Source organism: Bombus pyrosoma, linkage group LG11, assembly GCF_014825855.1.
Source record: "Bombus pyrosoma isolate SC7728 linkage group LG11, ASM1482585v1, whole genome shotgun sequence".
In the NCBI taxonomy this organism is placed as follows: Eukaryota; Metazoa; Arthropoda; class Insecta; order Hymenoptera; family Apidae; genus Bombus; species Bombus pyrosoma.
Genome location: NC_057780.1, coordinates 3154435 through 3180196, shown reverse-complemented (window position 1 = coordinate 3180196; position 25762 = coordinate 3154435). Strand labels below are relative to the sequence as shown.

At 35.9% G+C, this 25762-nt stretch overlaps 1 protein-coding gene and 1 long non-coding RNA gene across 2 annotated transcripts; both read left to right on the top strand.

The window, feature by feature from the left end:
• Window positions 1-11000: 11000 nt before the first annotated feature.
• On the top strand, window positions 11001-11726 carry LOC122573089. The gene is made up of 3 exons (XR_006318657.1): window positions 11001-11248; window positions 11315-11424; window positions 11559-11726. It is a non-coding gene; the product is annotated as an uncharacterized LOC122573089 (long non-coding RNA).
• A 2771-nt stretch (window positions 11727-14497) lies between these two features.
• Window positions 14498-15884, top strand: LOC122572336. Its single transcript, XM_043737197.1, has 4 exons — window positions 14498-14669; window positions 14749-15118; window positions 15218-15516; window positions 15606-15884. The coding sequence occupies exons 1-4, from the start codon at window positions 14498-14500 to the stop codon at window positions 15683-15685; spliced, it is 921 nt and encodes a 306-aa protein (XP_043593132.1). The 3' UTR covers window positions 15686-15884.
• The last annotated feature ends 9878 nt before the right edge of the window (window positions 15885-25762 follow it).

Here is a 25762-nt window from a genome sequence, read left to right as displayed (position 1 = left end):
TCTCTGAATTTTTTTTATGCTTTTCAGCGATGAATAAATATTAATAAACACGTTATATAAAATTTTCCCGTTATTTTTACTTTTACGTGTAAAAGATTTTTCTGTTATTTCTACTTAAAAGAATACACATGCGGTAGATATTCCGTACGTTGTTATAATAAATATAAAAATAATGAGAAATAATAACTTTTAATTATTCCAATTTTTCCGCCGGGTTTTTGACGAAACATTGGTACGTATCACAGCCTTCTATTTTAATATCTTTGTGTTTCGGGAGAAATAAAATTTTGCAAAAACTACAAAGAACAAAGCTCTCGTTATCGAGTTAACAATGGAAGTTACATGATACTCGTTAACCAAAGTGTGAAGTGTTATACGTTATACGTATTATTTTGAGCAAGTTCTCAGATAGCAAAGAGGTAAACCGTAATCACTACACCGTTAGCTCCCTTTTGTACTATGACGAATTGTAAGTCTATTTCTTTTTCCTCTCCTTGTCACTTCCTGGGCGTACAGTAACTCGATGAACTCATCCGTTTACGATTATTGGGAACTGCGGGGTAATCGAAGAATCGAAGTCGCTTATCGTCCGTAGAAACGCAATCTGAAATGCTTGCTCTCCAATTTCCACTTGTCTCGTGTAATTGGGCTTTTACTTGCAGCTTCCCAGACTTCCATCGAACACAGGTACGAAAATATGAAAATTCTTCCCGAGCTTCGTTATTACCTTTAATTGTTACAGCGATTCTGGTTTGCATACAAAATTAATAAAACTATTTATAGGTTCTGGCAAAGTCATCTTCATTCAGTGGCAAGTCAGTTTGTCATTTGAGTCATCAGAAATAGGATTCAAACTTGAGAAATTTTAAAAGTTCTTTAATTTAGTATATGGATTCGTTTAATTCAAAAGCAAATTAATTTCATAATTGAAAGATAAATTTAGGTTTGAAGAGAGAGAGAGAGAGGGGGGGGGATATTAATCGATGAACTGCAGCTTTTTGTATTACGAATAAAGAGAATTTTATATTTGTTATTCCTGTAAATCTACATATATATATATATGTATATTTGTTTGAGAAATAAATTATCATTGTTTTAATTTCTCGAACGCCTAAATATTTTAAAAATTCTTTCAAAATACATTAGCAATTTGAATGCTACAGAAAAATGCACGTCGACGATTAAAAATCGATTAGCGTTGTCGTAAATTGAAAAAATAATTATGTACTCTAGGAGAAATTACTCGCATTGTGAAAGGATAAACCGTGTCTTTTTTATGTTTGCTTATTTTCTTATGATTGGTGCTCCAAGCGAGCAGAAACCCATCGAAGTTAAATATTCATAAAAAGCTAGCAAACTCTCACGATTTTGCTCTGTAAGATGCAACTTAAATTAATCACAATGTTTATTATTCAGACCTCGGCTTTATTAAGTCCATGAAATATAACAAAATGTCAACAACTTTTAGAATAGCAATATTTAATAAATCAAGAACGATACTTCATTTAAGAGATTTTCGCGCCAAATGATCTTTTAACAAGTCAAGTTCAGACTAGAAGCTTAATCAACTGATCCGTATAACACAGACATCTTATTACCTCGTTTAATACCACGTACCACCTCCTACTACTACATATGTACATTCAGCACACCCAACGTAAAATATGCTATCATAAAATCGACAAATTATTCCCTTCATCCTGGATATCACGCGTAAACTATACCTACACAATAGCGTCTGTTCCACCCCTGAATTTATTTTGCCACACTTCTCATACGATAGTATCTAAGAATAGAATCATAACTTTCTCGAGAAAAGGGGTTACTCCCATTAGGAATATAGATCAGTATATTTTTTCTGAAGAAAAACAACGAAAGACCGTCCTGATATTTTTCGCTATTCTTCTTCTTATTATTGATTAGGAATAGGAAATCTTTTCTTCTCTGCTTTTTCCTTTCTCAAAGGAATTCTATCGCTAGTATATATTAACATTTCCAGGTTTGACATTTTTTAGTACTTTGAAAACTTTATAGGAATTATTACCGACCGAAATATATTTTTTTCGAATACGCTAAGGTTTAACATCAGCGTTGTAAATAAATAAATGAACCTATGGTTTCGTTAGTAATTTGCTTGTTAAAATGCGATGTTGCTTAAGGCTTAAAAATCAATTACGTCTTATAAGATACAAGTTTAATTATTCATCGCGACGTTTGAAGTTGAAGTATAGCGAGTCAAAATAAAAACAACCATACTTTGTGAAAACAACGAGAAACCTTCGAATACGAAAATAACCAAGTATTTTCAAGTAATAAAAGAACTATATCGAGACCGTAGCGATCTAATTGACATTCGATAGATGTACAATTTGTGCTTGAGATTTGCATTAAGAACTTGCACTTTGGTATTTCAAACGCGCTATTCAAAATGGATGAACTCGTCTAATAGTTGTGCGCTAGTGCTGTCGAAGCACATCGCAGCGAAGACTCATTGGCGCGCTGGTAACTCTGGGAACTCGCACGTTCGCAGCTGGGAAAAGGAACAAAAGCGAATTAGCGATTTCTATCGGTGCTTCTGCGATCGAAACGGGAGCGTAGCGAAATCCAGGCCGCGGTTACGACAACCGGCCGTTCGCATGGCAGACATTACCTCCGCTTTTTCTATTGTTATCCCCCGGAACTTTGGATTCCTCCAAAGAGAGTTACATCGTCCCGTTGATTCTGTATCGAAAGAAAACCTAAATTAAACGTCACGCGAATCTCGTATTGCGACGTGATGCATTATCGCGGTGGCATTTCTCCTGATTTATAAAATTATCGTAATTATATAAGTTTTACGTTTTCTGTCTAGATTTTCTGAAAAGATAGAAATTCAAACAGATACGATTACCTGATACGTTGAAAAAATGAAGAAAAGTTATTAACCTACCAACACATGTTTAATCTCTCTATCCATCATCCATGTAATGAAACCACACACTCGCACAATAATAACGAGCGAATATTAATCTGGTTTGTGTTGTATGATGGTGTTTGATTGGCGAAATTTAAATTATTTTAAATCAAACTTAATTATACAGTTCCTAATTATGCTACTATGGTTTCGTATATTTTCAGGTAAATCGATTTAAAAAAAAAAAAAAATTTCCCCCGGGAATAACTCAACGTTCATGATGATTTATAAATATTTATATATTTTACGTAACCGTCAGATAGTTATTTTACTTTATAATCTTAACGATTTAACTATGAAAATTAATAACTAACTAAAATATGAAAATATATTTTGTAGAATATTGCAGTTATTTTATAATATAGTATCTATGGTATAGTAAAAAAGGTAATAAAATGAAAATAATACGTGTATTAGTAAATAATAATACGTATAATAATAAATAAGAATATTATAACGCAAGTTGTATATCGTAACCTGAAAACCGTGTAAGAATTAATAAGACAAATTCGCCCGATCGACTCTACGTCATTATCATCGCCATTTTTCCTTCGAATAGAAACTCTGATTATAAAATTTCCACTCTTCTTTTAACCAAACTACAATGATCTATTTTATCAGAAATTTTCCCCGATTCACCATATTGTTTCTACTTCTTTTTATCATTCAATCTGTCCTTTCCACTTCTCCATCTTTTCTACCTTCTTGCATTCGAACATTTCGCTCTCGGATACTGTACGAAGCTCGACGAGGCAGGTTACTATGGTACAGCGTGCATGTCAAGCCTCACTTGACATTATTTTTTCGTTTTGCCGTATATTATACCGTTTAGACGCCAGCAGATATCCGTGTGCGAATGCCAAATCAGTATATCTTTTTTTTTATTAGTCCCATTTCTTTTATTAATCTTTCTCGCGATACATAATAAACTAACGGCAAGGAACGAATTGTTCCTTTTAATGTCGCTGTATACATATTCACAACCTATCGTGATAGTTATACGACGATTATAAACGAGATAACGATTATCCTGCATACGTAATTCGCATTGGAGTTCGCACGAACGATTTTATTATTTTATACCAAGTCTTGAATAATATTTGTCGTTATCCAACCGTATACTTTCTCTCGTTAATTTTCATCTTCAGGCACAATAATTAATCTGTTGTCCCACATTGTATGATTCATTATAGAGATTGGCTTGACTTTGCTGCGTAGTATGGAATTATTTTTCTTTTTTTTTTTTTTTTTTGTTCCCTCGCGATTTTGAAATCAATCGTTAAAGCGCAACCGCCGATGAATACCGTAGAAAATACCAACTTGACACTTGACACTTGACACTTCTTTCTTTCAGCTCAAAGGTGCCTGGATTTCGAATTGCATTTAATCATCAGTTTCTACGTTGTATACGAACAGGTAAATAGATATCCTACGTGTTTGAACATAAATTATTACAAAGAATATTTATTCAGCTACGCTCAATACGCGGACAGAAATGTAAACTCGATCTAATTGCTTCCGATGATCAATAATCGAATATGTAAATATCCCAATAACGATATTATTATATATTTCTATATTATCATTAATTTATATTATCGTCCCGATAAACATCAAACAAACCACAGATACATGCTCAACGTACAAGTCGCGACATTTACATTAGAATTACCTCTAGTTTATGCCTTGATATGCTACACGTAAACGATCATAATTAAAGTGATATAATCGTAATTCTATCTTAACCTTTGCGGTGCTTGCAACGTTTGACATTTCATGCCAACTGGTTCATACTGGATAAACTACATTTGGACATACATAATTTCCATAAATTTTCATATTTTCGTAATCGATGTCCGTGTTAACATACTTTTACTGATTGTACGATAACTTGTAACAAAAAAAGATTTATACGAAATTAATAATTAATACGCGTTCTTCTGAAAAGCTGCGGTAACGAATTGCAATGTAAAGTGTAATATGAAACAATCTCTCGCCGAAGATTCAAATTAGGTCAACGAAGAAACAAATATAATAACATGGAATGTAATAAAAGTGAGAATTAATTTTGCCTAAAGTATCTGCACGTTTTCAATAACCGTGATAAAACAAAGGAAATCGTCATTTTGTTACCAAACCCTGATCTGGTGCAGCGTTGAACGTGGAGCTCGATGCCCAAAAATAGTGGCATAATGTAACGGACGGGTCGAACCGGGGGATAAGATCGTCTTTTTTCGGTCTGGCTCTGTTCGATTCCCTGAAAAGTAATGGCTGAAAATGAATAAGAGGGTACGTTGGACAATGAAGGGCCGAGGGTTGTCCCTTTCGCCGGCACCTATTTGCCGGATTGTGCAGCTTTTGTTCACTGAAATCAGTCGGCTAACAAGTTTCTGCTCCCTTATCCATTCTCGCGCCGTCGAATCGTTCAAGTTGCAAAAAAAGATTTAACGTCAGCTCTCGGCTGAAAGGTCGTTCTTCCTTTATCGATTACGAATAAACCAAAAAGAGCAGACCAGAAGGGAAGAGAGAAGGTAAAAGGAAAGAAAGGAAGAACGAAGGAACGAAGAAAAAATAAAATTGGGAACGAAGAGGGAGAAACGGGAGAAAAGGAACGAAGTCTTTCATGACCGATGGAATTCGTTAAGATAGCAGCAGCGGCATGAAAACGCGAGTTGAAAATATCGTGTCAATATTTGCGAGGCGCGTTCGCGAAAAAGTCCCCTTCCGGCGGAGATGACGACGGTCTTCTTGCCTCGCTACGAGAATTTAATATCGGACGTCCTAGTTCCTGGGAACCCAAGGCCGAGAAACCACCGCGCCTCGTCGAGGGATTACTCAGCCGTATGCGTACAGATTTCTTTGTACCGGAAGTCAGCCGGCGACGATTTAGCGAAGGGCTTGACTCTCCGAAAGGAAGAACAGGGTTGAATCACGAAGGAAAACTGTTTCCGCGTGACCTGTACAGCTCTGGCTACGGCACACTGCTCGCCTTCCTATTTCATTTCTTCCCGTTTTACTCGTAGCACGATCATTTCGAGCTCGGCTAGAACAATTTTTTGATATTTTTTACCCATGATGTTTAATTTCGTAACTTGGTCACGAATATTTTTTAATAGTTTAATACTGTTCCTCGGAGGCTTCGCTAAGATTTTACACATAGCTCTTTTTTATACCTACTCTCTTGGAAATGGAGATCTCGAGGGATTTTATTTTTAATATGGAGAAAGAGAACGTTGTAAAAATAAAATGTCGTTCGAGAGTAGCAATAAGAGTCTTTCCGGATGAACGCTTTTTTCTTTGCGAAGCATTTGAAATTTCAATTGAGGTTTACTTCAGCTGTACGCGAGTTCGTATATGCATACTTCGTTCAGTGTATTATTCTTTATATAAATAGACGCAATTTGTACGACGCTGGATGTTGTACAGTATATACTCGTAACATAGAATATGAAATCTTTATTATATCTACTTATTAGCACTTGGATCATTTTCTCAAAGAAAATTCACTTTCTCATCATGTTCGTTTAAATGTTTCTTACATACCGAAGAATAAATCGATTGGTCAGATTTGTCAGTAAGTTTAGCTAGATTTGCTAATGTATTTTAAAATATAAGTTTAAGGATTGGAGAATTTGAAGACGAATAAATTGCAGTTAAAATGATCCTTGCGTGAAAGCGTCTGTGTATTTAGTTTTACAGGTTCTATTTAATTTTATAGGGAGATGAATCGATGAAGCACACTCGAACCACGAAGTATGTAAATTAAACAATTTTTATGACGCTGAAACATTATAGTTGGAGGATTATCGAACGCTACGAGCGATATTTCTTGTTGTTTTTAATTTGCTGCAAGCAGAATTACTAGCGACTTAATTAATATTTGATAATTGGAAAACGGTGAAATCTTATTATCCATAAAACAACGAGCATTTTAGAGGAATGTCTCAAATATTTGAAAACTCTTCTCGCCGGTTAGAAGAGGATCGTTAAACGTTTCAATAAAAAATTAATACGAAGTTATAAAACAAAGAAACTATCATAAACTATCTGACGAAATAAAAAATTTTTGAATCAATCGTCTGTGAAAAGCAACGTATCAGAAAATTCCGGAAGCGTGAAAATTTCATCTCGTTTTCTAAAATCGACTGCGAGCAGTTTCGTCTTCGACAGTCAGCTCAACTTTTCAAATCGTAAATTCCGCCAAATTTTACGGAGCTCAGCTACATTTATAGAATCATTAAATTCAGACTTTCAAAGAACGACTCACATACGTAACTTTCAAGTTCGAACGAGTATACTTCCCGGTGAAATTGGTCACGCGTAAAAATAAATTAATAACAGCGGTAAAACTGCGACCAACTTATCCGTGAAAACTTGGATTTTCCGTACGTTAGAGAACGATGCAGGGTCCAAATTCCGCTGATTACGATGTTCGCGGAAAGTTTCGCGAAACAAATCGTCGAGACTGAAAACCCTTTGAAATTGAAGCACGAAACGCGGCAGTGTAAAAATACGAGAATAAATAGGATATTTGTATACGTATCTACATGCTCATTATAAATTCCTACTGGAACTTCTCCCCCCATTATTTTTAATTGCTTTCTCTCTGTTTGTTTCCTTGTTTCGCTTTTTATTTTATCCCTTCTTCTTTCTAGTGTAACTTCACGCAGTCCTGAAAATCAAGTCTACACGAGCAATTAAAACGAATATAAACGAATTCCTATTAGAATGTAGTAATTAAAACAGCGTGGTAGAACAGCGAGGTACGTTCTTGTCAGCCGGCTAACGAGTTCCCTTACTTTTCTTATTACGCCACTATCTAATTTCCCCGCGTGCAATCTTCTCTCCCTTTGCGCGATTTTCTCACGTAACATAACGCCATGCATTCAGATCCGGCGGCGAGTCAGCGAATCTCACCGTGAGAATTTGCGCTCGGACAGGTTTTGCGGTAATAAACGGCGACGATTATTTCGGAAAACGGCACGGTACATGTAACGCGATATATTTTTCCCGCTTTTCTACGTCCCAGGCCACCCTATCACGCTTCAGATTTATATTTAAGGATTACCAACAATCCCCAGTTACGCTCGAAAACTTTCTTTTAGTTTCCTTTAACGTTCTTACTTGAAAATAAATACCAACGTCTGGTAGCAATGCGTCGCTACGTATGGCTCGTCATATAGGCCTCCGCAACGATTCTTTTTGAATTCGCACGAACTCGTGCGTGTATTCTTTCTTCAATGATCACCAGAATTGATGATGTACTTGGGAGCCGCGAAAAAACGACGAACATAGCATTCGTTTCATTCTTCGACGTATTTTCGAATATTTGAAGTTCCTCGTGCTTTTCACTTTCTAAGTACAGTTATATCGTACAGGCTGCCACGAAATAACGACTATTTATTTTAAATTGAACGAGAAAAATCAAAAGAGATGCGAAGAAAATAATGAAACTTTTGTTTTCTTCGATTTCGAAAAAGAAGAGCACAGGGAGTATGGAATAATTACTTATTGGTACTGGTACTTTATGATAGTTTAGAAACTCTCTGTAACGAAGAGCTAAATGTTATAGTTAAAATCAAGCTCCGTCCGTAGAAAGTTTCTCCACCAGAGACATATATCTAAGTAGAATTAGTCAAGTCCCGTTGTTAGTCAGACGAAAGTACAAGTAGAAGCATGGGCCGAGAGAGAGAGAGAGAGAGAGATAAGTGTTGTACAACTCTATACGTGTAATTATTTCACTTTCGCCAGTATATTGTGTACAATAAAATCTAAAAAGATTAAATTCTAGTAGGCACATTTAAACATTTAACTTTGCTGTTCTTGCTTTGCTTACTTCTTCACGTTTCCACGTTACGTTTCGTTTTCACGTTAAAATACATAAAGTGTTACGTCGCGTAGGACATCTGCGCGCCATCCCTCGCTACCTGGCAGCCAACGGTCAATCTACAGTCATCCCGATTCTCAATAGACGCAATGACCCACCATAAAGACATTAGCCTTTAGCTGCATTGTCTCCACACCTGTTTACCAGTCTAATTGCATGTCTGGAGAATTCTCTAATTCGAGAAATATTTGCAGTTTATGGCGGGGTCTTGGAAAGGTCTTTGAGTTTATTAGGCGCTCTTAAAAATCACGGAGAAAGCGGACAGTCATCAGACGGAAAAAGCCCAACACATGTCCATCATAAAAGGCTGTTTTCCCATCTGGAGCAAAGTCCACCGCCGCTCTACGTTAGTGGGAATCTTCTGCATATTCTGTTCATTAGAGTGGGTCATCACCAATCGGCATCGCGGATCGTTACCCTGACTTCCTGGACGAAAAGTATGAACAACGAATCCGCGTTCATCGGTCAAAAGGGCACACCCACACCAAGCTTTCCTCCGAGACACCTTAAGGGCAGTCCAACACTCTCGAGCGAGTGCTCAAGCAGTCATCAACAGTTCTACACTTATTCAACACGTTATTACGAGTTTCATACCTTAAATCAGTCATTTATTTCACTTATATATACGCATCGGCGTAACTATTTTTCTATATAAAGTTGTTGGAATAAACAAATAAAGATAAGAAGAAAGAAAGAAAAAACAAACAAAGATACTGCCCACGTACTGCGTACAGTTATTTGCTGTAAATTATGTCAAATTACCCAAACTACTGTTACAAAATCTACCGTTGCTAAAATACAAATAACATATTTTTTAAAGAACAAGAAAAAGAAGATAATGTCTTTTTAAACATAACAGAAAAAAGTTACATAGGACGTCAAAGGAACTTTTAGTTAGCTTGGTACGCGGTTTTTTGCGGTCGACATGATTGCGAAGAAAAGAATCGAAAGAACGCAATAGCTACGTCCACAGAATAGCTACGTCATGGTGACGGTAATTGTGCCAATACCCTTTCATCGAATCCCTAAAGATCAGGCCAATTCGGAAGATTACCTTCGACATCTCGAACTACAATCCCTCGTGGAATCACTTTCTGCCTTGAAAAATGAGAACGTCGATAGGACAGTATTTGATTACGTGGGAACAGAACACATTGCGTGCGCCTTGTTCGTCTTGTTTCGCGCGATCAGCTTCGACGTTTCGACGTCGATGAAATCTTTCGCCGGATATAACGATTTAATGTCTATCATTGCCGAAGACTAATCACGGATCTGCACGAGAAGATTTCGACTTCTGTTCTACCATGCGATACAGGAACGGTATTAATATTCTAGTAACGTAGAATTAACGTAACGTGTATAGAATTATTGTAGAAATTATCTGTATAAACATAAAAAAGAAAAATAAAAAGAAGAATTGTACGTTAAACAACGTTTAACCGAGAAGGATTTCTTCTTCAATTTCAATTACAAAAATTGATTTTTCCTTTTCATACTCCTGCCTTATTCTTCTCAAGAAAACTACATTTATCATGTTTTCATTACTTATTTTGCCAATTGAAATTCGTTATTTTAATACTGACAGGAATTATCAACTATTCATCGAACTTGAAAATTGCCGCCAATGGAATTGTTTAATCGACTCTTGGCCGATTCGAACATTATTCTCTCAGAATCGATTTAACAAGTTCCCCCGTTGAATTGCGTCTGTACATCCATTTATGTTTATCGCCGATCCTTTTAATCCTAGGTATTTAAGGATCAAGTTTGGCAGCTTGAAATGACGGTGGAGGTATCTATACAGCGTGTCTGTAAGTGATGTGAGAGCTCGCTTACGTGTATGGTAAGTCACCGCGTTCTTCAAGTAGAGTGCGCTGTGTTACGGCAGTCGTTTTACGAGCGTCGGTACTTCAGTCGACAGATCGATGAAAAATTCTTCCACTAACGTTCATCGATTAAACTAGAAATCTGCATAGTCTTTTCTTAAAATTTGATTCGCGATGATTTATTTCGTGCGACAGTAATTTGATAACTAATTTGATAGGTAGCCAAGCTTGTCTAGGGGACATTCTTACGAACCAATCTGCAGAGGACTGACGGTACCAAATAAGCGCATCAGATGACGCTATCAGTCGCAATAGTCGTTTTCTGAAACAAAAATTCCCGATAATCGTACTGCATCTAAATGCAAATTTAGACGACAGCAATACTTTTTCCAGCGAGTTCCATTTCAGTCTACGGTTACTGCTACGGTAAAATTAATGAACCGAACTGCTCTGTAGAGAAAAGACAACGGATAAAGAAGATAAGAAAGTTGTGATATTGATACATGTATGTTAAAGTTGTGATACTGATTTTCGACAGTATGGTTTGGGCTGGGAAGGTTTTAGATTTTGTCTCATGAATGCGTAGGTAGATTCTGGTTAATTTTACGAGCATGATTACGCATAACCAACAATCTGCTTATTCTGCAGGAATTTGACGGGAGGTGACTTGCCGTAACAGCGCTAGTTATGATAGTGTCAGTGCTAATTATGGCATACTGCGCGAGCCAAATTAATCCAATACTAACTGGATACACAAGGTAAACAGTGGCGTTAAAGATTTGCAGTATTCCCTCTCTCTCTCCCTCTCCCTTTCTCTCTCTCTCTCTCTCTCTCTATCTATCTATCTATCTATCTATCTATCTATCTATCTATCTATCTATCTATCTTTCAGAGCTATGCATAAGGAAAGTAATTAGAAAAATTGTTGTTTGATAATGACACAATATATGAATATCGTATATAATACGACAAATAATTGTAATTAAAATTGAAATGAATATCGTATAATTAGTACGTTACATTTCTGGTAAATAATTAATAATTATTCTGGTAAATAATAATAATTTTTATTGAACATTTCGGTGGATTTTCCTTCACCATTTAATTTAACATTGTGTCGATTAAAATAGAAGTATGTTAGATACTTGAAATGGAAATTCGTCTGTCCGAAGAGCTTAGAATTTGAATTAATAATGCTTCTATTTTATTTATTATCCCTCTGACGTATGTACATTCGGTTTGAATGGGAACTTCCTCTTCCCTAGACATACTTGTATCGCGGTATCTATTAGTGGGATTTGCAAATATTGAGTGCTTTAGCGCGCACCAAATCCCCTGAATTAAAGCAGTGGCTCTCAAAATTAGTCAAATAATGAGACTCGGATATTAGAAAGCAGAACTTTTGTTATATTTTTCGATCAAGGAAATCCTGTTATTTTTCGACTTTATTTGAAATATTTCATTTCATTTATACCTATTCTTTCCAGTGTTATTTCATAAATTACACAGCAATGTCAGTACTTTTCTATACTACAAGCGATATTTACAGCGCTTCTCACTTTCATCGAATTCTCCACCACTTACTTATTTATATTTGTGACGGCGATAGAAAACTTCCGATTCGACTAGCGCTGTTTATTCGTTGAAACTTTTTTATCGCGTATATCCGAACATTCTGGCGATGCGGTCGACTCGCACGAAAACCCCTGTTTAAACGAATATTCCGCAGCATCGCCGGCAACCACGGATACCAGCAAAATATTGACTGTCGAAACTATTCCGGAATCCTTATCTAAGGACTCCGCGAACCACTGGTCCGGAACGTCATCAATCAGTGGGAAGAGTGGCATAGCATCGGATCCATGCATCCGTACCCGTTTCAGAAATCGAGGCGAACAGTTAGCGAGAAGTTACATGTAAAACCCGTAAACAGTGGCGGAACATCCGAGAACAAAGACGAAACTACAGTCGAGCAACTTCGAGGGGCAAAGTTCGAACGCCGAATAAACACGGAGCTTTCATATCTAACTCTAACGATGAGATTCTTTTTTTCTTTTTCTTTTTTTTGTGAATTGTGAAGCGAACAGACTGCATTGTAGCGAACGAAGAAATTTAGTTTCTCTGTAATCTCTTTCTGATGGTTCGTCCACTTTACGGAGATACGAGAATTCACGATCCTGAAGACAAGGTTTTCGTTTAATTGCGAATATCTGTTTCGAGGAGTTATTATTGCAGGAAGTTTTGCGAGTCGCTCGACTGTTGGAATTTAGTGTAATCAGTAAACGTTTGGGTGGGGCAGGACAGGAATTATGAAGTAAAATATCTCGGGGATTCCTCGGGTTCTGCAGCTTTCTCCATTGTTGGAATGCAACGTCGATTAATGATAACGCTGATTATTCGGCCCAGTCAAACGACGAATCAGATAAAAGAACTGCAGAAATCTTTTATATTTAATTCTGTTATTTTTGGAATTTTTTGTACCTGTGTGAGGAAATAAGGAGATTAGTATAGTAGGAATGATGATGGAAACTTTCTGACCAATAGCGAATCCTTCATACGGTAGCCACAGAAAGTATTTGCTCGTCACCCTTATTTTCCAACGAAGTGTTTCTATTTTTATCAGGTTTTATACGCTTCATTTTCATAGTATCAAATTTTTGTAGCTTTATGCAAGTGTAAGCGACATTGTATAATACGAAATTTAATATTCTCGGATTTACTTAGTTAGTATATAAATACTCTAATAAATATGACGTTACAATTGAGGAGAATTAAAAGCAAACGATTTCAAATAACGAAAGGGATCAGAAATAAGGAAATCTTATAACGATTAATGTTTTACTCACAGAATAGAAATGCAAAGTGATTTGAAATTTTTCAGGGCGGTTATTACCCATCTCTTACAAGTTCGTAATTTGCAGCGTCAATCCCTTAACACTTTGACTGCCACGCCGAGATCACATGTTTCGCTGAGGACGTCACGGGAGTATTTTTATCATTCAAAGCATATAATGGCAAAATAATAATAAATGTAATGTAATGTAAATAATAATGATGATGTAAGACAACATTCTTCTCCAATGGACCGTTCATCCTATCGGTGATCACGGGTGACCACCGTGGCGCCTTGCTAACAGTTGATAGCGATATATTATAACAAGGCTTCATTTATTTCAACAATCCATTCGCACTTCGTCGTTTCGTCGTAAGCAAGATGTGCAGAATATATCGTTGAAACGTGTAGAAGATATTAGTAAACGGTATTTGCTCGTTCTATATATAATAGTAAGGTTTGTTCACACTTCTAACTTCAATTATATGATTATAAAACAGCATTTACGATTATTTTCTAAGGTGTGTTTATAATAATATTGTTGAAAATGACAACGTGAGTTCGTGCTCGCCATCCATATGCAGATGCGCTAGTTACAGCAAATAGTAACTAGAAGATAGTTCCAGATACAATCGATAGATTTAATCGATAGGTTTAAGATGTTCTTTTGTTTTTATCCCTTGTCCATGTATGTATGTGCAATAAAAGGTTTTTTTGCCTCAGAACGGTATGATAGATTTGTCCATTCGATATAATAATAGGTATTGTGATCCTACCACTGAGTAAAGAAATAACAACAGGATCAATAATTAGTTATTATTTTTATTGAAAATATTATTAATATTAATATTGAGGAGCGCAGAAGATAACCTAAAAACAAAAAAGAAAGAAAAGAAAGGGTACGTGATCGCTGATTCAGTGTTGAATATCATAAGGGCGCTTTATTGAATATATAATAATTGCTTACGTAATAATACAGTTATCAAGAGAACATAAAAATGTCGAGCGGGGCAAGTTTAAGTATTGAAAAGCTAAACAAAGAAAATTACGACACGTGGAAATTGCAAATGGAGGCAATACTCATTAAGTATGACTTGTGGGAATATGCAAATGGTTCAATAATTAAACCTGAAGCAGCGGATGAAGCCTCTTTATGGAATAAAAGGGGTGGTAAAGCCAGAGCCGATATTATTCTTACCATGAGTTCGAGTGAGCTATGTCATGTGACGCATTGCAAAACTGAATGAAGTATGGAATAAATTAAAAGAGGTTCACGAATTCAAAGGACCTGCAAGAAAGGCTACGCTCCTGAAGCAATTATTATTCACAAAAATTTCCGATAGTGAAAATATGTCCGATCACTTAACTAATTTTTTCAGTCATGTCAAATTAAAAGAAATGGATATAGTAGTCGCTGATGATTTATTGTCAATCCTATTATTATATAGCATCTCGAATAAATACAAAAATTTTAGATGTGCGATCGAATCGCGGGACCAATTACCTATCCCAGAAGCGCTTAAGATAAAATTATTAGAAGCTAATTCTCGTCATAATTCAAATGCTGAGAATGATCACCAAGAAGCTCTACAAGTGGAAGATTCCAATAAACACAAAAGGTATGATAAAAATAGAAATTCTTCAAATAAAAATGGATTTATTAAAACTAATAAAGTAAAACACATTGAATGTTCTTATTGTCACAAACGTGGACATAAAGCAAATCAGTGTTTGAAGAAGAAAAATGATGATCATAAAGCTCAACTAGCACAAGTTCCTAAAATACCCAAAACTGAACAATGCTTATGTGCTTCCAATATTCAGGACAAAGATAATCAGGATAAGAGTATTATTACTGATGTTTCATTGAATATAAACATGGAACTGCAAATGGAATGGTACATTGATAGCGGTGCTACATCACATATGTGCTGTGACAAAAATTGTTTTGAATCCATAGAGCCAATCAGAAATCAAAAAGTAAAATTGGCAAATGACAAATTAGCTGAAATCAAAGGTAAAGGTACTGCAATACCATTTAGTTATATAAAAAACAAACTTGAGAAATTTCGATTGGAAAACTCATTAAACAAATTTGATTTACAGCAAATGGAAAAAAGATTGTATTTACAAATAAAATGGCTATTTGGAAAGAAGGACGAAATTGTCATTACCGCTATTTGTAAAAGGGATTTATATATTGTAGATACAAAATCAGAATATATTGGTATGGTATATGAAAACAGAAATACACTTATGGATTGGCACTGTCGATATGGACACTTAAATGAATTTGATCTTTGGAGATTAATAAATAAAAATATGGTAAATGGTCTATCTAACGTAAGATTGAGTAAAATGAATACTTGCGAAATATGTTTGAAAGACAAACAGGCAGCAACCCCAATGCCAAAGAGATCCGAATTAAAGATGTTGGAAAAATTAGAACTGATACATTCTGATATATGTGGCCCTATAAGACAAACATCTTTCAGGGGGGCAAAATATTTTGCCACCTTTATTGATGACACGTCAAGGTTTGTATATGTGTATATCCTTAAAACAAAAGATGAAGTTAAAAACGTTTTTTTGAAATTTAAAGCTTTAGTTGTAAGACAAACGGGTAACAAGATTAAAACCCTTAGAACTGATAACGGTTTGGAATATTTAGGAAAGGATTTCACAAATGAATTGGAAAATTGTGAGGAAGAACATGATGATGATGAAAACATGAATCAAAATGAGAATTGTGTTCAAGATAGATCTGTGGTCAAGAGGGGGCGAGGATGGCTAAACATAATGCGAATAGGAAATGTTGGTAGATCAAGGAAAATTTATAAAACCTTCCCAACTGATCAAGAAACGGTACAATTAGTCAATGATAATTCAACTGAGCCAATAGATAAATTATTATCTGGACCTCATGCAGAAAAATGGAAAGAAGCCATGAAAGAGAAACATGACGGTTTGATCAGAAATAACGTTTGGGAATTAGTAAAATGTTCAGTGAATAGATCTCCAATTGGATCAAAATGGGTTTTAAAGACCAAATACAATGAAAATGGAGAAGTTGAACGCAGAAAAGCTAGATTAGTAGCGAGAGGTTTTGCTCAAAAAACCAGGTATTGAACACAATGAAACCTTCTCTCCTGTGGCACGATTAACTTCCATTAGACTTATAATGGCCTTAGCTGCTAAATTAAAATTGAATTTATATCAATTGGATATAACCATGGCATATACTTATGGTGATCTGAATCACTTACTGAATCAATTACAACTGAACATTTACATGCATAAAGCCAAATATTTTGAAGTACCGGGCAAGGAAGATTATGTATACCATCTAAAGAAATCTTTATATGGATTGAAGCAATCCGGTAAGCAATGGTTTGATAAATTAAATGGTTACTTGAAAGAACTTAATCTTAAACAAACTGAAGAAGATTCTTGTGTTTATTCAATAAGAGATGGAGATAAAATTCTCATACTGACAGTCTATGTGGATGACCTAATAATAGCCACTAATGGCCATAAGTTTTCTTTTAAGTAAGAAAACTTAATGAAAAAGTTCGAAATAAGAGATCTTGGAAAATTGAATTTTTGTTTGGGCCTGCAATTTTATCAAAATGAAGAGACCAAAGAGGTAAAAATAAGTCAAGAGAAATAAATTAAAGCGAATCGGCCTTCGATATCTCTTATACCATGTTTCACCATAATGAGCAATAACTCTAAGGAGTGTCCCAATTTTCAGTATGTATTGTATAAATTAAGAGCCTCGACAGTAACAAAAATTTCTAAATCTTAAGCAATTAACAGCTGTTGGACATCTTGGCCGTAGAATGGATTAGAATATATGGTAGAGAAACGAGACGTAATATTTTTATTAGTATATATATTTCCAAGTATATTCTAAAACTTGTTTTAAATACACACACAACACACACAATACACACACACACACACACACACACACACACACACACAAACTCTGTATATTATTAAAAACGAAACATTATCTTTCGTAATATAAATCGTATTACCTTAAGTCGATTCTTGTTAGAGCTTTGAAAAAGTAATAATTTCAAAACGATTGAAATAAATTATATAATTCTATCATTCACAGTAAATAGACTGCAGGTAACAACAAATAACACTAAGTATTACACACTTAAGCACTATTTACTATTAGATAATATCGAATACATACTTATACAAAGATTGATTGAAAAGAGGGATACTTATTTTACACTACTATACTTTATATAAATATATATTCTTATGTTTGATTCCCGCGGTATCTCTCCTTATATTCAAAACTATAAATGCTTAGTGAGTCTTTTCCTCGATTGTACCACTGGCTTATATCTATAACTGTATTCTCGCCAACTGCCCACGGATACTCGCCTATAGAAGGCGGATTGTCGACATCTGATCATGGATTTTCCTATATACATAATTTCTCCTCATTTACTATTGAACTCTCGCCGTTCGTCAACGAATTGTCCCCGTGGTTAACGTATTCTCGCCGTTCGTCGACAAATTCTCGTCGTTTGTCGACGAATTGACTACCTGGATGGTATCGTGACGCTTTGATTTGCGTCTCATGGTGCTCCAGCGCCTTGTTATCCGTTGTTCCTCTGGAACACCGTTGGTTAACGTATTCTTGTCGTTGGTTAATGAATTCTCGTCGTTTGTCGACGAACTCTCGCCGTTGGTTAACGAATTTTCGTCGTTTGTCAACGGATTCTTGTTGTTTGTCGACGAATTCTCGTCGTTTGTCCAAGAATGGTCGTAACTTATATAAAAAATCTCCCCATTTATGCACGAATTCTGGNAGATTTATCCATGAATTCTCGAAAATTATGCTCGGATTCTCCCCATTTGAACACGAGTTGATCCCATTCGACCACGCCTGATACTTGCCATTCATATACGGAAACTCGTTCTGGATGAATGGATGATTGTCGTTGATACTGGGATTTTCCTCGTTCGTATACGAATTCTCGTTATTCGTATACGAATTATCATTGTTCTCGTCATTTGTCCCACCATTGATTACATGGATGGTTTCATGACGCTTTGATTTGCGTCTCATGGCGCTCCAGCTATTTGTTTCCTCTGGATCTAAATGTGAACAAAGATTTCAATGATTTTATTCTACATTATTTACGGGCAGACATTTAAAAGATAACAGTTTATTAACCCTTAGAGCGCTAAGGACGCATATATGCGTTTGTCAATTTTTCCGAGCACCTACGCAGAAGTAATACTATTACGTTCGTGTGAGATAAATATAAATGCATTTCAATGTTAATGCCGCGTTCGAAGAAACTGTCCTTTTTTTTTTATTTAATACTTTGGATTCACAATTTGTCGAATTTGGGTATTTGGTAGAATTGAAACTGTCTTTGAGAGAATATTGATTCTAGTTTAATTCTAGTTTACTGTAAATTTCAATGTTTATAATAAATAATTAATACTAAAAAATAACCCTCTTGAATCATTTAATCCCGTGAAAAAGAATTACTATAACTTATTACGATTTGCGCTTTGAATAGTCAATCAACAGAGTTCGGTATAGCGAAAAAGTATTCGGTCCGCAGCGATCGTGAGCGCTGGCAGCGTGCCGTCCGCACGGATGGCATAGGCCCCGATTATTCAGCACTCTAAGGGTTAATGAACCAAGACTTCGATGAAATTATTATAGAATAACTTATTAATGACGCGCATCATCGAATTGAGATAAAACAAAAATTCGCGATATGAATTTTATGAATGATTTATTAAAAAACACTACTTTCTTCTTAGAGAATGATAAACTCGTAGTTTGAACGACACAATGATTGACCTAAACTACTGACGGTTTGTGTCAACATATTGATAGCAAGAAATTTACATCTAAATACACGTAATCGTGAATATACTGTGAATGTTTATGCATTTATTGCATGCACATGCTTTTTTTTATTCCACGTATAAAAATAAAAATTCCTAAACATTGGCAATGTGGTTGTAATACTAACATACCTGTCACGGGGTTTTCCTCGCTAAGAGTATAAGATACAAGAATATATGATCCAAAATGCTTCACAGTTGTAGAGGTCACCCTGCTTCTTATTTCGGGGCTCAACAAGCTATCAGTATCCAAATAAAGCACTGGAACCGCAACCATTATGCCCGGAAAGTATGCCATGATTACGATTTGTTATTAATATCTGGATCGTACTCCGCCAGCAAATCAACCGCTAAGCACTTTGTGTTAAATAAACTCCACACGTTAGTTTCGAAAACCTCTCTATACAGGTCAGCAGAGTACGGCTTCTTGTTCTTGAAATCGTGGATATTTTCGTAGTCAACGACACCAGCAGGATTAAGTAGTAAAATATCACTTAACACTGAGTTAAAATATCACTGTTTCTTTCCAACAACTATTGATTACTACGAGTGTAGAAGTGTTCTTGCAGAAAAGCGTATAGCAGTTCTTGCTTCACTGAAGAATTGTTGTTAAGTGATGTTCAGGTAAATGAAGTCGAACTAGCAATAAGTGTCTTCCCCCTCCCTCTCATCGGTCGCTCTTAGGGTGGAGCTTAGAATACTGTTCGGAGAAGAATTCACCTATCCCAAAATTGTTATTAAGTGATGTTCGAACAATAAGCAATTTCTCCCACCATCGGTCGCTCTTAGGGTGGAGCTTGGAATACTGTTCGGGGAAAAATGCACCTATCCCAGAATTGTTATTAAGTGATGTTCGAACAACTAATAAGCGATTTCCCCCACCATCGGTCGCTCTTACGGTGCAATACTTGGAATACTGGAATACTGTACCGGGAAACATATTTTCGAAACATATTTTCATATTTTCCTAATGATACGTTAATAAAATGTAACTCTAGTCTAGTCTAGTGGTATTTATTATTTGTTTTGTTGAACAGAACTGGAATTTCATTACGTCGTTTTCTTAATTAATCGCCGATTAATTGTCCCTCGATGATACAATACTTTCAGCGAAGGTATCATTCAGCGATCTCGTACGTAAGTGCAGCGTACGATAAATGCCATAAAAGTGATTGTTAGTATGAAAAATAAGAGAAATCGAAAGACGAGATTTTCGCGTGGGAACGCGGACGTTGAATTTTTATCTTCTTCGAGAATTATAAAACAATCTAGGCGCACGAGCGACGAGATAATAGCGCACAAAGCTAGCGTGGCCATTTTTTAAATTCATTAATTTTTTGTAAATTACGATGTTGTTTCTGCTAATTGTGACTTTAGCTTGGGAAAATTATGTGTGCAGGCGCTCGCAACGAAAAGCCATTGTAACGTTTCGCAGGGTTCAACAGCGGAAAGAAGAATAAGGCCGCGTAAAGAACGCTTCTGAAAGGGAGGAAAAGGGGAATAGGAGGAGGAAAACAGTTAAAAACGGGACGGAGGAAGGAAGAATGAGCGGGCAAGTGAGGTTAAGTTAATTAATCCAATTAAAAACGTAAGTGTTGAAAACAGATACATAGAGATCTGTCCGTTTTTTTCCATATGGTTTTCTCCCGTATCTGGTTCAGGGAAAATATTATCGAATGCTTGGAATCGCTTGAAGAATGAAATTTTAACGAATTCTTCGTACTGGAAAAAGAATTTCTTTCGATATCTCTTTTTTTGTTCATGCACTTCTAGAATGATGGTCTGTTAAATATATTGTTTACTTTAGTATCTTCTATCTAATTCTAAAACTACGATATTTATATCTACGCCTTACCTTAAATATGAAAATGTCGTTACATTAAATTTTATGTGAATTCGTTTGAAAATTTTACGACGGTATATAAATCTCCATGAGTCATAAAAGTAGCTTTGTAGCTTAAAATTAAAAACGTGGTTTTTCTTCCATCGAAAATCTTACTGAATTAGTAGGAGGGATGAAATTGTCGTGACAGTATTTAGAATTAAATAAAAGACAGCGAGTATGAAATACGGACAAGCGAAAAGAGATAGCTAGGAAAGACAAAACTAAGGAACGGCGAACACCATTAGCCAGAGATTGATAAAGATGGACTGGACGAAGACAAATAAAAACGCTTGAAAACGGATATTTAAGCAAAGGGTACAGGTGAAAGTAAGAGAAGATGATGTATAAAGTTTGGTATATAGATATAACAAGCATGTAAATAACGAGACGAAAAATGAAATGTACGGAGATACAATTTCGCAAAGACATTTTAAGAGCTGGTTAAAGAAAGCTAATATCGTTTTGTAGCCATCCTTTTTGTAGTAGTTACAAATATCAAAGCGAATATTGAGTTTGATCTCAATAATAATTTCATTGAATAATCTGTAGATTGATTCGAACTTCGATTAAAACGGTATATGAATTGCATTATATACAAACACAGTCCATATGAAATTTCCATAGAAATATCTATTTTGTATCATTAAAAAATCAGCTTCCATCCTGTAGCGTCGCATCGACGCGTTTTAAAGTTTTAAACGGCCGCAGTTTCAAACAGAATCGCGTCGACACGCCTCGTTCCTCCGAAACGTAAGCGAAAGCCATTATCTCGATATTTGTTAGGAATGGCTTATGAAATATTATAAGTCACCGACAGCTGCAGATGCAACATTTGCATGGCGTGCATATGGACGACGGCCTCATTTGGAAATAGGCAAATGGCCGTTTAGTCGACCGGTTACGTTCGTCGAATTGCTAGATTTTAACGCTCATCGATCTGTCGCATTAGTTGGAATTTAACGGACTCCGCGGTTAAATACTCGATGCCATTGGTTAAAATGTTCTTAACCACGGAATGTCTACTGCCACGAGAAGATAAAAGCCACGATCAGGCCGAAAGATGATGGAAACAGCGACTCGGTGAAACGAGTTCCAGCCCGACTTCGCAGTCCACGCGATCTCGTGCCATTTTTCACTGGCCGCGCATTAATCGAATTTCACGTTCCTATGGAATTTTGAATTATCACGTATGCCCGTAGCATACGAAATTCCCTCTGATAATTAATGGTAGTCAATTGTTACGCTATTAAGGAAAAAATACATTGTCATTTGTCCCGATTTTCGATAAACGTTAACTGCTCGATCTCACGATTATTATTTATTTCACTTGAATTTTCGATCGAACGAGAATAATAAAAAAATAACACATGGAATAACTGCTAAAGTGCTATATAAAAAAGTTTAATAAGTGAAGCCACTCTCAAGCCACTAAACCGATCAATCGCTTTATCAATTTCAAAAAAATGCACGATTTATCTATCGTGAATTCCTACCGAGATTCGAAATAATCTATTTTGTCCATTCTATGCATCGCAATGGATAGCTGATAAAAGCGCAATGGGAGTCATAAAATCGCGTACTCTTTGACAAGAAATTCTTAATATTTGACCGAGCCTTGGAAACGATTGATATTGATCTCAGCGCGTTCGTACGTTGATTCCTACCCCGTTGTCTGTTTTAATATAGCAAACAGTCTTATTATTCGCGTACAGGACGGAGGACGTTCTTCGGCAAACATCGCTGACGAAATGCTACTTTGATCGGAACGTTTCTACACTTTTCTTCCGACGAAGGGCTTTTTTTTCGTTTTTCTTTCAAATAGAAATGAGATTCGGGGAGAAATAAGCTTTTTAAAGCTTTTATATTAAATACAGTAACGTTACGGGAACGTTGTACAGCACGTTCCGTTTATACGTAAAAGTAAATAAAAAAAAAAAAGATGAAATTTTTTCGTTCGAAGCTTCGTTTTCAAGAAAATTAAATTTGAATACTTGTGAAGTGCACGTATAGTTGACTAGCTGCTTATTAAATATTGTTGATAGAACTAAATAGAACGTTATGTTACAAGCAACGAAGAAAATGTAAAATAATATTTTTTCGCTTGGGGTTTCGTTTTCGAGAAAATCGGATTTGAAATAGGAATCGTCGACAGCCACACTGTGAACGCGTTCGGTCGAAAGTTAGCTGACTGTATGCATACACGTGTACTCGATGAATTTTCAAACTCGATTTTCTCGAAAACTAAGCCTCAAAAAAAAATTTTTTATTTCTTCCATTTCTGATTCATTTTTGCTTGCGAAATAACCTGCTTTGTCGCACCCCCCACAGTGAATGTGTACCTTACGACACTTAAATTTCAATTATTTGGAAAACGAGGTCTCAAATTAATAGAATTTCATATTCTCTTTCTCTATTTATTTATCTTATGAACTTTCAAATTTAGTTTCTTCAATAACCACGCCACAAACTACAAACTTTTATTTCCTCTTTTTCCACTTTACTTTTATCTTTATTAACTTGTAAACATCCTATTCAATTTCGACACCTATTCTGAAACAAACTATATACTTCTAATAATAATTTTTTTTAACTGACGATGTCACGGTAATCTTGGTAATTTCGAGTGACATTATTTCTCAGCCTTTGTTAGTAAACCAGCAATGCGTTCTCTGCAATTCTTTTCGAATAGGACAGACTTTCACGTTCCTACTCAGTATAGTCTTCTATTATTAATTCCTTATTAGTCATTCTATTAGTCGAATCTCACCTATTCATTCACTTATTCATCGTAATCTGCTTTAACGTTGTTTCAATAAAACAGCTTACTTTGATCAACCGTTTCCTCGTTTGATTCGTATGTGAATTATTAGGGTTTGTACCATCTTATTTTATACCCGACGCACGGTGTATATATTGCTTTTCAATTATTTCAAACAATTCTCAACCTCCTTGTCACTTGGAAAATTCATTTTTTCGCAATACAATAACTCTTAGTCTCGCCGCCGTGAACTTTGATTTTACGAGAAAATAATTTGCAGTCTCGTCAATTTCAACTTTCATTTCACGTAAAAACGCTTCTCATTTTTCCTATTTCGAGGAGTCGCGATTTCATCAAAAAAAAAAGAAAAAAAAAATTTTCGTCTTCGCCACTCTACTATCCCAGTTCGTAGCAAGAAGAAAGGCAAAGCTAGAACGTTGCCCCTTTAAAAACTGACAGATCTTGCTGAATGATCGCGCGAACAGGTTTATCTTGGGTTGCAACTGTTGCAAGTTTGAACAGAATTTTTTTCATTCGTCGCGCGGCCCAGCCTCTTTATTTCTATACGAACAAGCAGCAGCATCAGTATTCGACCTGTTATTGAGGTCACATGTAAATATGACTCCGAGATTGAAACCGAATATCTCCGGGTTTTTCCGCAGTACGCTCGCGCCGTTACGTGAATAATAAATTCAACCGCGGTAGCCAAGAAATTCTGGGCTTCTTTATTCCTCCAGATCCCCTGGCGTTCTTTGTTTAAACTGCAATTTTGTTCCGGCACAACAGTCGCTTCGGGCCAAACAACGCGAAAGATTCCATCTTCGTTCCTAACATTCCTCGCACATTCGACGTATTACTATGCATTGCTTATGTACGTATTACTATGTATCTCACCGAATGGTTTGTTAATGTTTTCCTGCTCGTTGAGCTTCGATTGCCATTTGATTTCACGTGGAGACCTGCGACCCTTATTTTGCAAAATTTCCGAACAAATCAAGGAGAGGAAGTTTCGGAACGATTTGCCGTGAGATCGAAACAAATTGAAATATAATGGAAATTTTAAGGATTAAAATTTAAGGACATCTTGAAAATTTCGGAACCAACGAAGATCTCGATCGTATTGAAATTTGGGTAAATTCTTGTCTATCTAAGTGAAGCGGGTCTTTTGAGTCTCGGTTTTCTATCAACAAATTCGATAAACCCTGAGACACTTGCGAGTGTCTCTACTGCGGAGGGATGAAATTCTCAAAGCTGAGATTCCGCCTCTGTCATCGCCAGTTCCTCTACGGGGTGTTCATTTGAAAAAGGCTGATTATAGAGGCTTTGTGAATCTCGAACCAACGTATCCTCAAACAGAATTACAGAAGTACGAAATTTTTGAAACACAGAGAAATTTCACGATATTCAAACTTTGCCTCACGATATTTATGTAAAACTAGCTACTGTACGCGGCGTTGCTGCGGTAATATAATTGTTCTATGTAGATAATAGTAGCCCAGTAGTAGTTTGTAAGTAAAGAAAACTTGTTTTTATATATATGATCGAGATGTTAAAGTAATAAAATAAGTAACGCAAACGAGCAACGCCATTGCACGTGACAGTAAATCAAAATAAATGAAATTAAACTAAAAGTCATTAATCATCGATGTTCGCCTGCTTGGAACATGGAAACTATTACAGATATCCTGACTATGGTTCCGCTATTTACGTACCGATGGTCAA